Below are 15,952 nucleotides of genomic sequence, written 5' to 3'. Positions count from 1 at the left end.
GGCACTTAGCGGGAAAAAGGACTCCAGACAGAGCTCAGTAAAAGACAAGATGAGAATGATTTTATACACAAACATCCAAGATAAGGAAATTAGTTGAAAGAAATGTAGAACACATTATACTAGTATAGCATTGCTAGTAGGCAACCGGCAAACTAAAACAAACAAACAAAATTCTGCAGGAACAATCATGAAGTATTAAACTCTGAAACTAGTAGATAACTTGTAAAATGAAGATCATGTTTTCTAATGCATTTAAACTATTTCAACTCAAAGCTGCCAGTGGAAATGAAATAATATAAGGAGATTACCCCCAAAAATGGCGTTGCAGCAACCCCAAAAAAAATCACACAGGTGCAACAGAGGGCATACGTGGCGTCACAAAACTTCACTGAGAATAACCAAATTACTTATTCACTTGTCAAATAAAATGCTCGGTATATATTTGCATGTGTAATTGGGTATGTGGCTGGGGATTTATCAACATATGTAATAAAATGAAAAATATGAAAACCAGTGTTGGAAAAGGCAGCTGAAGGGGCTCTTAAATAAGTCATGCGTGCGCGCACGTGCGATTTAATAGAAGTACAGAATACAGATGTGTGTATTTACATTTTAGTTTTAAAATATTTCTGTGGGAAGATACACGCGAACCTTGTATCTGAGATGATCAGTATCAACAAGGTTCCACAGGCGCCGGCACTTTTCATAACTCCAACCATTTCCTTCTCTAGGAAAGTCTATCCATTCTGGATGTCCAAACTACAACAATCATATTGTTAGACGAATATGCAATTAGAAACTGGTGGAAATGAAACAAATACAATAAACCCTTGTGACATTATATAGCTTGCAATCATATTGCACAAAGCCTTTTAGATATTATCCATCTCAATTTGGCTTTTATCTTTAATTACTTAATATTATTGCAAAAAAGAAAAAATTTCTATATTAACTAACTGAAACGAGTGGCCTCTGAATTATCCTATGTGCTTCAACTTTTGCACAGTTGCACATGTGAAGTATGGGAACTGAAATCATAACACCTTAAGGTAGACTAATTAACTATGCAACAACCACGCATATCAATTTATTATGAGCGCTGCTACGGGGACCCAAAATATGAGACCATTGGAGGAGACAGGTGAGGTGTCCCCCTCCTATTGCATAATGAGCTGGCATGACCAGCTCATTATACAATAGGAGGGGGACATCTCACCTGTCCCCTCCCTTGGTCCCATATTTTGGGTTCTCAAGGCATTTTTCATTTATTACACTTAAAACTAGCCTAGTCAGAAGCATAATGGGCTACATTACAATATCTTTTAAGAGAGACATGCAAATGGTAAGTACAGTCTGAAATGGATCTAGAACTAGTACGTTTTGAATTATGGCCACGTTGTAATTTGGTTTATTCCATACGATTAACACATCCCGCGTATCTTCAGAAAATGATGAATACAAGATTTAAACTTCATTGAGAAGTTTAAAGAAACTGAGAAGGGTCTTGAGAGATTTACCTCATTTCCCATAAAGTTTAGGTAGCCTTCACCTCCTAGTGCCATAGTTATGAAATGAATCATCTGCACAAATAATATAATTTTGTAACTTAAAATTCAACATAGGAACAGTGACAATGAAACTACTCAAAGATATTGACGCTTTGAACTAATAAAAAATCTAGCAAGAAAGTAAAAGAATAATATGAACCTTGTGAAGTGCAATTCCTCGCTCAATTACAGGCGAAGCAGGTTTCAGATCAGACATGCCAGAGTATATTTCTGCATCCATCAGAAGAAAGGCAAAAGACTTATCTCCTACAATTGCCTGTGGAAGAAAGCAAGAAGGTCTCCCTCAAAAAGTATACAACTATAGACAGATCTCAGATATTTAGAGAACTTATATACATTATAATGATTCATATTATTGTTAAGTAATGCATGATGGAGACACTTATTTTGAAAGAGATGTTATCTATCACTATTTAGCTGAAGATGATTTCATGAATCAGCATGCTAGAAATCCAATCTCACTTGCATTACTACTCATATCAACGAAAATCGTAACTGTGTCTCAAAATTCCAATTTACATCATCTTACAGAAATTTTAAATCAATTATGATATGCCATTTGCTCGTAATGCTATAGGATAACTAATAACCTACTTCCTCAGTAACTTCTATTGAACTACCTGATCATGACTCTCTGCATATGCTATACACTTTTCTGCACATCTCCTGTTTGTTAAAGTCCAAGCAATATCTTTCATAGACCATTCTGTATCTCTCTTGTTCTTTAAGTAGTCAATCCACTTGTCTGGAATTCCCATAGCCAACCGATAATCAAAACCCACTCCACCTTCATGGACTGGACGACAGAGAGCAGGCATACCTGAAACATCTTCAGCAATAACAGTTGCATCTGGCAAGAGATTATGAACCAAATGGTTTGCCAACATCATATAAACAACAGCATCCACATCTGTTGCCTCACTGAAATACTCATTGTAATTTCCAGTAAAAACCGTGTTGATTCCGTGATGATGATACAACATTGAAGTTACTCCATCAAATCGAAATCCATCAAATTTGTATTCTTCCAACCACCATCTCAAATTAGACAGCAGAAATCGCAGGACTTCCCAATTAGCATAGTTAAATAACCGGCTATCCCACAACTTATGGTAACCACGCTCTCCGCTATGGAAATAGGAATCCTGAGTGCTTTGCCCAACATCAAAGCCATTAAGACCATCAGTGATATTGTTGCTCGCGTGGCTATGAACAACATCCATTAAAACTCGTAGACCTAAACTGTGGGCTTTGTCAATCAGATACTTGAGATCCTCAGGTGATCCAGATCTACTGCTAACAGCAAAGAAATTCGTAATGTGATATCCAAAGGATGCGTAGTAGGAATGCTCCATGATAGCCATTAATTGGACTGTATTATAGTTATTTTCTTTAATGCGAGGCAGAACATTATCAACAAAATCTCGATATGAGTTTATGCATGGCTCTGTACTGCTCATTCCAACATGGGCCTCATATATTCGCGGTGCTGCAGGATTCGGCGGACGAGGATACTTAAATATGTGTCTGCATCAATAGAATAATAAATAATTGAAATTAACTAGAATATTTTGGTAGTTATCATCTTTATGCAAAATAAATTTTCATTTTCCTGAGTAATAGAGAGACCTTTCTGATGGTGGTGGGTCCCAGTAAACTCCATCATAGGGGGCTGCAAATCGAGTAGGATCGACAGTGGCATATTTGATCCATGCTGGTATTCGTTCAACCCATACTCCATTTCCATGCTTAAATCGAAATTTAACCTTTGAATTGTGAGGAATGGCAGGCTTGCCACCAGAGTCCAGAATCTTGATCCTCCAAACACCGAATTCATTTTTTTCCATTCTATGGTTAGTCCCATCCCAACCATTAAAATCTCCTATCAGCTGAGCTTCCCTACAGACAAGCTGACAATTCATATCATAGATCCAAGCATTCACTTTAACATCCATCTAGCAAAAATGGTTGTGTACTCAGAAACAGGCAAAAGGTTGTGTCCAGAGGACTTCATCTGCTAACAAGGTAATCAACATAAAGAAAGCTAACATATATTTCAAGAATCATCATGATATACACTTTCATTGTATGCATCTCAAGGTTGAAAGTAGTACACCATCTAGAAAATGTTTTCTGTTTAGTAGTTCAGAAGATAATGATATGTCTACAAACTGGCACATTTCCATCTTTTGTACCTTCCTTAGAAGAAACAATGTTTTCGACTAGAGTCCAACAAGCTGCTAATCAAAAAGGACTAAATAAAATAGCAAATGTCAGCACATACATAGAGGTTCCTAGAAGTGTTTCGCAGCTAAAAAACACCTTATTTAGTAAAGTATAGACACAAAACTGGATAGACACGAAAAACAGAAGTGTAATCACGAAATTACCCTCATTTACAATCCGCTGATATCAATCATGAAGGTTCAGACTCACTGTTCAGTGAAATTTTTACTTTAAAGAAAAATGTCAAGTTCGGAATACATTTATCCGGTGCTTAACTAACACTGAATGTTAAACTCCAAACGAAAAATTGAAAAACAAATTTGTTAGGTGGATAGGCATGCTGCTAAACTTAAGCAGTACAAGTTAAAACATGAAGAAAAGCAACTTTGCCCAAAAAAAAAACTCACTGAGCAGCAGGAGCCCACTCATGATACACAATTCCATCATGTTCCTTGTTGAATCCAAATTTCAAATAACCTGAAAAAAAAGATACATTTAGCTAAAATAAAATATTATTGTTAGAACATGTAGCATGCATAATCTATTACACCAATTTAACTGAAGGAATGATGACTAATTATCTAAATTGTCTATGATGGGAGAAGTTACAAGATAATGCAACTCAACCTTGGGAGAATTCTTCAAGACTTCCTTCATGCTCGTCAATCAAAGCTTTCTGATTCCTGTATTTCTTCGATCTGTATGTAAAATGGTCTTTAAATTGCTCTAATAATGGGTCAAGAGCAAGAATACCAATATTTTCTGCATCTTCAGTTGATGTCATAGCTGATTTATCATGTGGAGTGGTTGAGACTGCAAAATCATGCCCTCGCTTATGCTGAAAAAATATAGATGCTTAAAGAAGTCAACGGATAGGATAATTTACAAGCTGAACAGAAAAACAATAAAAAATAATCTCATCATGATACTTTCTTACGAAGCTTAGTTATCTTACCTTCAAATTCATTGATAATTTGTTCAGGCTAGGAAAAGAAAATTGGCATGATAATCTATCAGATCTGCCTGTGGAAAACGACCGCAGTTGAGCTGGTCCTTGACTTCTTGAAAACTATGGATGAAGATGCAAAACGGAGCAATTAACTTGAAATAATAACATATGTTCTGAGGCATTAACATAATTTCATTGCTAAACATATTGATGCCACTAATTCATGTAAACTATGACTTGTTTGGTACTTGTAGCCAGAGCCTCAAGCAATTCCAACTATTTGGATAACTAAATTGATTCCATGTTTTTAGATCTCATCCATGTAGTTAGAACAACCAAAACATTTCAACTAAAAATACGTTCATATGGATGCAGCACCAATTGCCACTGAAGTATTAGGAAAAGCATGTAAAGTTGAATAATTTCCCAACACATAGGTCATTCTATTGAGTACTAGGTGCACCAAATATACAGTTATATAAGCAATTCAATACAAAACAAGGTATATTTCCAACTTCAGTATTTCGATCTGCGCACAACTGGAAGTAGATTGCAGCAGCAATGACCTCCATTTAGATAAATCCAATCCAACCATCTTCTCTATTGAAGTACATATAAGAACTGAACCTGTCTTCACCAAAATATATATGTATATGTATATGTATGTGTGTGTGTGTGTGTGTGTAATTGCCAACTTTTCTGAAGCATCAAATTTCCCCCAATTCTCCTTGCAATATTTTATGTAAAGTGTCTATTTGAAATTTTGAACAATATTGTGAAGACAGAATTTCCATCAATTTTTTATATCTTCCAGGTGCTTAGGAAAGATATGGGATATCTTCCGAATTTGATAACGGACAGTGGCAGAGCCACGAAGAGCTGAGTGTGGGCAAATGCCCCCACTCAAAATATTTTATGAAATATAACCATAAAATATCTAATATTTAGTTTTGATAACTGGCTTTAGTATTGCCCCTAGTCAATTTATCAAACACGTTACTATTAAAGTTAATTTACATTTTCAATTGAGTTAAAGACCAATTTAATTTTAAATGAATTAATATATTTATAGTCTTGTCATGTATTTTAAATAAATAGAATTGATTTTTAAATAATTTCAGTTAGAGTTTAATTAGACCTATTTAATTAGACCTAAATACTTATTAAATTTAACTAAACATAAATCTCATCATAATTTCTAATCAAAGATATAATCCGAACTGTTGAATATTAAATGCACAAGTATATGGTTGTAAACGATTGTCATTCATTCAAGATGTAATACTTATTATGCTTATGAATTGCACTCATTCTTAATTTACATTCAAAAAGATAAATCATAACCATTCATTAAACACGGTTGAATTAAAAGTAATTAAAGTAGTCATCTCTTGCTACTTTTTTATAGTAGAGTATATCCAAATCCTAAATCAAATCCCTCGCACTTTTGTTGCCCTCATGTATTGACAAAGACAATAAAGAATCTCCTAGAAGAGGTTGTAACTAAAAGATAACTAGAGTAGGAGGATTTTGGTAAAAATAGGTCAAACTTCTATGACTTCATTTGTTCTAGATTTTTCTTAATAGGTAACTATTAAAATATAAGGTCTATTACAGCTGATCTGCTAATGCTTATATTTAATCTTTGTCCTATTTGAGGTTACCATTATATTTTATTTATTTACAATTTATTGCCCCTGCTGCCGTACGGGTCCTGGCTCCGCCACTTATAACAGATATCTATTGAGAATTTGACAAAAGTCAACGTGTTGTGAACTTCAAACTTTATTGCTTGTATATGAATGACTTTCAAAATCACACTAAATATGTATCTTTTGAGGGTAACTTTTAGTTGGGCATATGTATGAACGTGCTAGAACCCGTGACACTGTGACCATGTATGTTATAATAATCTTTGTACTCTTCATTTCTCGAGCATGAACACCCAGTGCCCTCTTTGAACCAGAGATCGAGATTTCTGATACATGATTCTTACTCTCGATTTCCCCTGGAGTCAAAATAACTACTTATCTAGTAGCTCATTTACTATGCATCACCACTTCACCAACCAAAAATTGAGCATAATGAGAAACCCACATGGTTAAATTAACTACAAGCACCTTCAAACAATCAGACAAGTACAAACTATCAAACACTGCAGTTTACCCATTAATTTATCAAAAAAAAAAACCAACAGAAAAATACCCATAACTGGAAAAGAAACCCAATACACCCACAAGTCTTTTGAAGAAACTACCCCCGTGATATCACAGCAAAGTATGAAAGAGCAAAGAATTAAACGGAAACTTGAATTGGGTTTATACCGTTCTACAGCTGCCTGAGGACAATAGAGATGGAGGGGAGAGGGAAATCGAAGGAGAAGAGCACGACATATTGTTTCTTTCCCCTCTTCTTCGAGTTTTTAACGGCGCTGCTGGGTGCCGAAGAATCAGCCCGTTTGTTTTTTTATCACGGCCCTTCGTCACTGGAAAGTTAAAAGGGGTGTTTGGGGATCTCAAACTGAATTTAAAATACGTAATTTTTTTTTTTTTTTGGCAAATGACTTTTACATCTATATCAGCACGCAAGTGAGATGCAGTGTTTGTTTGAAAAATTAAATTATTTCGAAGGTGTAATGTGAAGATGACGTGGCAAAATAAGATTACTTGGAAAGTATAATTAAAATTATTTAATTAAATTAGTTACCTTTTTGTTACTTTTATGTGACGTCACCACTTTTTTAAAGGAAGTCAAAATTGTATTAAATCATATGTGATAACTTTCTTGCATCTCACTTTCATAAACCACTTACATAAAAACAAACACCTTAATTGTTAAATGAAAATAAATTTCTCACTTTCATCTTTTACTCGCATGCAAACAAACACCCCCTAAGCCTTTTCAGCTTGTATTGTTCTCTCCAGAAAATAAAAGAGCTCCTCAATTGGGCTTTTGCTAGGGGTTTGGTTCCTTAAATAGTTAGTATTCTAACATTAGCCCCTCGCCTCACTAATACTTGCTACTGGATCCAACTATTTTTTTACACTCAGATAAGTAAATCGTCGGATGCTACTCTTTATGGCCTTTGATTTAGCTTTGAGTTAGCTTGGCGACCGACGCTATTCACAACTTTGTGTCAGAAATAAACTCTTACGAAGTCGATTAATGTTATTCAGAATGCTACGGATGATGGTCCTAATTATAATATCACTGCTAGAATTCAAAATTTTCTAAAAAAGCCATGGCATGCTCAGGTGCAAACCAAGCAGCAGATTCAGCAGACTTCCTTACAAAAAGTAAGGGATCAACTGGAATCGTGATCGCGCCATGTGAAACCTGTCAATCTGTCGCTCAGAATATCGTAGACAAGAAATCGAATGCTTGTCATCAGATGTCGATTTTTATGGAGTCTAGTTTGATCATTGTTTCAAGGGATTTCTCCCTTGGCTGCTCTCAGAAGAGACAATAATTCAAACATTGAGGAGGGAAATTTCATTTTTTTAAGTGTAGTGAAAACTCAAAGAAAATTACTTTTCTCTTCTGGTAAAGGAAATTGTTATAATGCTAACAAAATTACCCGTTAATTTTATATGGCGTATCGAGAAAGAAGAAAATTCGCAGTAGACTACGGCAGGCATCACCAGCACCCAATGTGGTCACCCGATGGAAGCTAATGAACGGTGCGCAATATCTTACATAGCCTGCACTGAACAAAACACGCACTGATCCGAGTAAATCCCATACAAACAGACTTCGAATATATGCAAGCCAATGGCACCTGCATTTCAAGTAATTTTATGACAGTTGATCATCATATGTGCATCTGCTTTTTGCAAATTACATAGGAATTTGATATACAGAAGACCATTTCCCTTGTGAAGATGAATCTATATCAGACAGACCTGTGAATAAAGCCTGGATCACCCCACTGAATGCTTCATTAACGCATGCGGGTTTCTTAACCATTTCAACATATATACACAACTCCACTTGAAAACCCGTGTACAGTGTGATCGTCCTTCATCCTCCTGAAGAAAAATTGTACTATTTTCTTAAATCTTCAGTCCTTGGTAATCCACCTTCGTCCTCTGATCTCAAAGCCACCATGGCCTTGATCACTACTGCTCTCTCCTCCACTTTCTGCGCTTGTGTACCCCGACTTCTTTCGATGTCTCCTTCCTCTGGTAGCCCCGCTGTCGCTAAAGCTTCCATTGAGGAGGGGGTCATCTATACCACGAATTACTCTCCTCGTAGGTGATGATGAACCGATGCAGCTGTCATCCTTTGTTCTTTTCTTCTCCTTGTCATGCTTTTTTATGTTCTCAGAGATCTTGTGGAGCTTCTCGTTGAATCGTGTGAAACCCTTCTCCATGGGCTCTACTGCGTGGGTCACGGTGAACTTCAAATCGTTTACAATCTACGATCGATCATATAAAAGATGGTTTCAGTCAGAAGCTTAGATAAACATGTTTCCTGGAGAAGTAACAATATAATTTTAATTGCCATGCACAACTATTATCTTTCATATAATCCATCTCTATCATTTTATATATCAATATTTCTGATATAAATGCACATATGGCCATGTTAATCGAAAGGAATATTAAAGATTTCAAGTCATTTTTACATGATAGTATAAATGCATGTGCCTGCACATTTTGCTTTGAATTATATGTGTGTAACTGTTGAATGCACCAATTAGAAGAAGTGATAAGATTATAGATAAAAGAGAAAGAAAGGGTAGAGATAGACCTAAAGAGAACTTGATTTGAAGCAGTTAAGATGAAAGATGTAATAATAATTAACTTAGTGGAGGGATGCCCTCCTTAGAACTGTATGGAAGAATGGGATTGCTGTAACCTAACCCAAAAATTCTGAGATAAGGCATTGCTGGTGGTGGTGGTGATGTGTGTGTGTGTGTGTGTGTGTGTTGTGTGAGGAAGGGAGAACGAGGGAGGGGGGTGGGGGGAGGGAGCTTACATATTCCCCACCACCAAGAACAACATCTCGAACACTTTCTCTGATGGTCATTCCACTCTTGGAGTCAACATCAGGCTGAGGAAGTCTCAGCTTTGTGGGCCGTTCAATGTCCCTAACCTCATCAGGATCTAAAGGGTCTGCAGATACATAGTCTCCAAGAATTGAAACATTTCCCGGAAAGATATCGCCCATTAGCTCGTAAGGCTTGGAAGGGAATACATAGAGGTGAACGATAGAGGCAACACCCATCTGTGCTGGAAGAAAATGAATCTGTTAGGGTTTGAAGACATATCAAACAAAAAGTAAGCTCCAAGCAAACAGAAACATATTGTGATAAATTACATCAAGTTTCTGCACCTTTATAACATATATATATACACACACACTTTAGAATCGACTATTCCCTAGATACCTATATCGTGGTATTTCACGGTTGAATCCATTTAAGTAAAGTTAGAGATTTATCAATAGGTAATGTTGTTCCAATACCTAACCAAAGAACTACTGCAGTACCGATTAATAAGTGTCTTATCAGAAACTTCAAAAAATATTGAAAGAAAAAAATTTTGTAATTCTCGAATTCAATAAATAGATTTAATCTACTCCCATTAAAAACGAGAAATTAAGAAAAAGAAATCAATAAAAAAGAGCGACTCAAGTGATACAAAAAGAACTCTGTTCTTTGTTAGTCTTATCTATAAGAGGATATACTTTTTATTTATTGGGAGAACCCAAATACTCTTGCGGATCCATGAAACAACTCTATATATAATCCATGAAACAACTATATACACACACACGACTCTTAAGAAATGTGGGGTTTCAACCATGAATGCACAGACGAAAGTCACATAAGAGTAAAACCTGATTCCTTGGAACCCAGTTTACCTAAAGAACCTCATGGCTTATGCATGTTAAACTACAATGTACCGTTATATACATATACAATTTCACAACTTTAGTTTATTTGGTTCCTGTACTGTAGTTCCCAAAGGTCCATAACTGATAAATGCTTATGGAAATTACCATTCTAGCATGTAAATATACATGAGATTACATGAAAGGTAGATCCTCAAATGTTACCAGGAATACAAATCTAAAAGTTGACAAATGTTGAAACTCATGAGACAATAACTGAAGGAGAAGAACGAGCTTGGATGGGAAAAGCTAGAAAATTATAAGTCAAAAATGAATTTCCTTCATTTTTTTGAATTTCCTTCATAATACAAACAATCTTGCACCAGTACTCTTTTTCTAACACGCCCAAGGTACAGCAACTCTCAACGTCACTTCTTGAACAAGACAATTGAGAACTGCAAACTTTCTGAAGAACTAAAAGGATTCAGTCATTGTTTTATTAAAATTTGCTACCATAGCTACTCACGGAAGCACAAGAACAAACTCCTGACTCAACCCCCACTAAACCCTAGGTTACTATATCAGCCAACAAAGGAGAATTGAAGTGTGCAAGGGCCAGGGAAAACAAAAGCAGGAAACATGGTTTTGATTGGAAATTTGGTGTGTGCACACACAAGAGCAAGATGACACAGTGACACATCCAAAAAGTTCTCCGATTTTTCCACATACTTCATCACCATAACTTCAAAGTGGATGCCATTTCACCTCAAAATGCCACGCATATCATTACAAATTATTATACAAAAAACCTGCTTTTTCTAATTTAATTAGGTTTTGGGCATTATTTTCTAGTCCAACCATCAACATCTTTCAGGAAAAACTCTCTTAAGATTTAGAGCCTCTGGATAACTGAACAGCTTCTTAAATAATAAGTGATATAGAAAGATTAGAACGGGTCAGCTAGGTCATTAGTTTGTTATAACTCCCAGCATTTCACAATTTAGCAAGAAAGATGGTCATAAAAGTTAAAGATTTCAAAACACATCCACATTAAGGTCTTAACCATCTCAATTTTCATCCATGACCAGAATGAGTACAAAGAGAGTGAGAAACAAAGAAGAGCAGGAAAGTGGCACTAAAATACCAGGTAGCTCCATTTTTTAAATCACATACAAGAGCAGCACAGGGACAAGTGATGCTCACAAGACTAGCTTTATGCTCCATTTGCAAATAAAAAAATGTGTGAGAAACAAGAAAGGTGAGCTCACATCATTCTGGTACAGGTGTGGACAGTTATAACTACAATTAGTTCTTGGCCATTTAGCACCAACGATATTCAACGGGTTAATTTACTTAATATTTGTATATAGAGACCTCTAATCAATCATTTCGAACAAAAAGGATTTCATTATACATCCAGTAAGAAGATGCCTTCAAAAGCTACAAAAGCACAGTGCTTGACATCATCTCTCTGTTAGTTATAAGAATGAAGCCGTTTGCAGTTAACAATAATGACCCAATTGACAAAATGACACCTATAACCAGCTGCTCTACTGCTGCTCAATCACAAAATTAGCTCCCTACATCCACAATTTGGTGTTTCAATTTAGAGAGAGCAAGCACACATGCAATATGAACGGAGAACTATGCTTTCTAGAGTTACTTTAAAGAGACCGTCGCTGACTCAAGATTAGCCTACTCGTTGATCTCTGGCGACTTAGAGTTTCAAACTCCTAGAAATATCAGTACTACTTTGCAAAGGTTGCGTGTAGGTCAGGCTGATCATAAAGAATAAAGAATGTGCATCATTTAACAAAGACCCAGTGCATGATGCAGAACAAAACGGGCGGCCACCTTATCCAGTTTTGCTGTATTCTGCTGTTACCTAAACTGCAGTAACTCCAACTCCAGAAGGGAAGCAGAATAACCATACAAGAAAAACCTTTGAATGTACTAAGTCAAATCCGTATGTACTTACACGAAAATATCGTGGACTCAAAAAATTGAAACAGAAGCATACATCGAATATATATCAGTAAAACAAACCTAGCAATGATTTCATACCTCTATACAGATGATGAAATCTTGAACACTAGTTTTGAATTGTAAACCTTGAGCTATAGGGCTCTTGAACAAACCCAAGGTATCAAGTAGTGCAATTGCCACGCCTTGCCACCAAGTGAGAAAGACTATTGATTTGAAGACTAAGAATTTAGCCAATGGTTTTATATGCGCCAATTCATCCTTGGTAGCAGTATAGAACTGAACTAGACAGTACAGGGCCCATGTCTGACTGAAATTGAGAACCACAGCCATGTAGGGATACCTACAAAATCAAGTAAAGAATAATGGTTGTCTTATGAGTAAGTTTCTCACAAGACAAATTGATGACAAAACAGCATGGAAGGTGAACAGCATACAATTGATAGTCGTAAAAAATTCTTGTTATAGAGAATACACACAGTTAACTATGATTGCAATGAGTTCCTTGCAAGAAGTGCACAACACCACCCCAATTTTCAGTAGCCACAAGAAGTTCTACAAATAGAAAGCTATATAACATTTAATAGCCTTTTTCCAGTGCTAATATGAAATTTAGAATTTCAGGAAAAAGAGTCCGAAAGAATAAAAGAACATACGATCATGTAGAAAAGCATGATAAGCTTCATACTACAGATGTTCTGATTCTCCTAGGTAAAGACCAAATATAATACTTCCGATCACCTCCAAATGTGAGGTACACAAACATGTCCCAGGAGAAAACTTTTCTGGAAAACCTCCTAGACAGACAAACACATTGAGCACCTAACAATTTGCAACAGAAGATGGCACTCCAGATTGGAAAGGACACTCCATTTGGCTCTAGTATTTTTCTTTTTATATCAGTGGGCCTAGGAGAAAATAATTTCCTATTGAAAAATCTTGTCATCTTACCTACCATACACTAATTAGTACATGGAATAGTCTATCGAAACAACAAGGGAATATGGTTCTAAACTATTTGCTTATAGAATGTTTGCATAAGCCTGCACATAGGATGCGATTGAAATTGGAGTTGCAAAAAATAGATAAAAGTTTCAATGGTAACAAAATAGAAACAAATTCAACCTAGATGAAGATGCTAACTAAAAAAAAATTAGCCAAAAAATCTTAATATAGAGAAGCCATTCACAGTATTGTAAGTCGAACTTCCAAAGTGACGCTTTGCCCTTCCTGCTATTTAAGAGCAGTGAATTATGCAATTATAAAATTATCATCCAAAAGATTGTGATTTTATCATACCCACAGTTCCACTTAAACTCTCCTTCACAATATACACCAAAAGCTTCAAGAAACACAGATGATATGGCACACACTGTCTTTATTATCATCTGCAATGAAAGAGAGAGAAATCAAATAAATTATTGATATAAGGATCACTAGAGATTTTTTTTTTTAACTGATCACTAGAAAAATTTGTAATAAAAAGAGGTCCAACGTACATATTGAATAATCCCAAACTTGATAACCAGGTAAAACCATTCACCCAGTCTCCATGGTTTTAAAAAATATTTCATGGGAAATGGATGCTTGATAACACCCTTTTCAGAAGCTTGTGGAAGTAGAGGTGCACTAGAACTTGAACCACCCTCCCTCTTCATAAACTCGATTGTCCTCTCTTCCCCACCTGAAACAGAGTAACAAATGATTTAAAAAATCATTGACAAAGTCCAGAAGTAGTAGATGATAAGGAAAGAAAAACAAGTATGATCAGATACTTTTCAACATTTAGACAGAAAAAAAGGAGGAATGCAAGAAAAAATTTTATACAACCAGTCCACTGAGGCGCTCAAGCACACCTTATACATTAACAAAATGAAGTATGCAACTCATGCCTCATTGTTCATTTCTAGTGTACAGACATAATGAAATGAGCATGTCAGGCCTAATTGAGTGATTCTTACATAATAGAACAGTCAAAATGGGCCTTCACAACATGTTGGAACATATGACGGTTAAAAAGATAATGGCTATATCCAGTGTCTGAAAAATGCTAGGGTGGATGACCCAAGCAGCAGTGACTGAAGTACCTTCAATGCTACAGAACCTAAGCAGCTCCTACACACATGCTGAGACCCTTTTTTCACAACACTGGCTGTAACTTAAGAAAATAATAAAAATGCAAATTTATCTTTACATAGATTTCTAAAGAAAAGGTTATATGAAGTTACATGCATTTTATTGTCTCTTAATTTCTGTATTTTATAAAAGTAAAAATGATGGAAACTTATGGGGCTTACCGCCTCCTTAAGGCGTTTAAAACTTCACTTTGTGACGTGCCTCATCATATTACTTGAGGATATACATAAATGCTAAAAATTGTATAAGCATTGAAGGAACATCTAACGATCTAAACACAATAAGTTCATTTACTTGAGAATATACATAGATGCTAAAAATTGGTTTGTATAAGCATTGAAGGAACATCTAATGATCCAAACAAAATGAATTCATTGCAAACAAAAATGCATTGATCCTTTTCTATATTTAGTAGAACGCATGCCTCAATGGAAACAATATGATTTCTATCAATGAGACAAAAGAAGGAGGGGAGTCCCATTATTTAATAAAAACAAAGCAAGTGTAAGTATACAATGAAAAATTCACAACAATGCTATATAACAATAAGTACAAAGGATAAAGAAAATAGAAATTTCATTTGGTAAAGGCATACCCAAGCAAGCAACTAGATATCTTCCAAAACAATACATGGCAAATGACTCGTAGCAATCACGGAGTATACCACAGTCAACACTAAATGAAGGTTTCGCCAATGACACGTACTGCAGGAAAAACAGAAGCAGAGTAAATGCATTAGCATACTATAACAACATAATAACAGCAGAAAAGCTCGCACAGATAATTGTATGAGCTTACAAAGTTAAATAATGCATTACAAGGAAGATAGACAAAGAACAAAAGAAGACAAAGTTCATGTACAACAATATGATAGAACTATCTTTCTACACAAGGATAAGAGCCACAAGCTCACTTAGTAATGGATTTTTCAAAGCATAAAATTAACATCAAGGAAGACCACAAGATTACGAAGAAGAATAACATCATCAGTTAGCATTTAATACTCAAAGAGCCTACCAGTCAAGTATAGATTTCGAGACACGCGTATTCCGATATAAAGCAAGAACTAGCGTGAAAGATCATCTTTAGATTAGACAATAAATAGAGTAGGGCTAAACAGACTGACTATTTTAAACAAGTAGATCCCAACAAATTACTACAGCCGTTTAAAAAACTAAAATGGTGTTTAAAGGTGCATACCAACGAGTGGATACGCAACACTAATTGCTGTTATTCCTGACAACAGTCAGTG

At 35.6% G+C, this 15,952-nt stretch overlaps 2 protein-coding genes across 3 annotated transcripts in view; both read right to left on the bottom strand.

The window, feature by feature from the left end:
• The window catches only part of LOC109821070 (1,4-alpha-glucan-branching enzyme 1, chloroplastic/amyloplastic-like), a 19,946-nt gene extending 11,565 nt beyond the window's left edge, over positions 1-8,381 (bottom strand). The window contains exons 1-10 of the mRNA XM_020387267.1: positions 8,321-8,381; positions 7,068-7,228; positions 4,750-4,863; positions 4,422-4,632; positions 4,202-4,271; positions 3,198-3,467; positions 2,189-3,095; positions 1,708-1,824; positions 1,518-1,580; positions 652-759 (exon numbers count right to left, since the gene is read on the bottom strand). Coding sequence (XP_020242856.1) covers positions 652-759; positions 1,518-1,580; positions 1,708-1,824; positions 2,189-3,095; positions 3,198-3,467; positions 4,202-4,271; positions 4,422-4,632; positions 4,750-4,863; positions 7,068-7,228; positions 8,321-8,381 — 2,082 coding nt within the window. The remainder of the gene's footprint in view (positions 1-651; positions 760-1,517; positions 1,581-1,707; positions 1,825-2,188; positions 3,096-3,197; positions 3,468-4,201; positions 4,272-4,421; positions 4,633-4,749; positions 4,864-7,067; positions 7,229-8,320) is intronic.
• Positions 8,453-15,952, bottom strand: part of LOC109821078 (protein LAZ1) — a 16,175-nt gene continuing 8,675 nt past the window's right edge. The window contains exons 3-8 of one of the 2 annotated variants that reach the window (XM_020387275.1): positions 15,296-15,404; positions 14,064-14,248; positions 13,864-13,952; positions 12,646-12,907; positions 9,724-9,972; positions 8,453-9,160 (exon numbers count right to left, since the gene is read on the bottom strand). In XM_020387275.1, the coding sequence (XP_020242864.1) occupies positions 8,804-9,160; positions 9,724-9,972; positions 12,646-12,907; positions 13,864-13,952; positions 14,064-14,248; positions 15,296-15,404 (1,251 nt within the window). In that variant the 3' untranslated portion in view covers positions 8,453-8,803. Of the gene's footprint in view, positions 9,161-9,723; positions 9,978-12,645; positions 12,908-13,863; positions 13,953-14,063; positions 14,249-15,295; positions 15,405-15,952 lie in introns of those variants that run through there. The other variant, XM_020387279.1, reaches the window with a different exon arrangement.

Source organism: Asparagus officinalis, chromosome 1, assembly GCF_001876935.1.
Source record: "Asparagus officinalis chromosome 1, Aspof.V1, whole genome shotgun sequence".
Taxonomy (NCBI): Eukaryota; Viridiplantae; Streptophyta; class Magnoliopsida; order Asparagales; family Asparagaceae; genus Asparagus; species Asparagus officinalis.
This window is presented reverse-complemented; position numbering and strand designations above follow the sequence as displayed.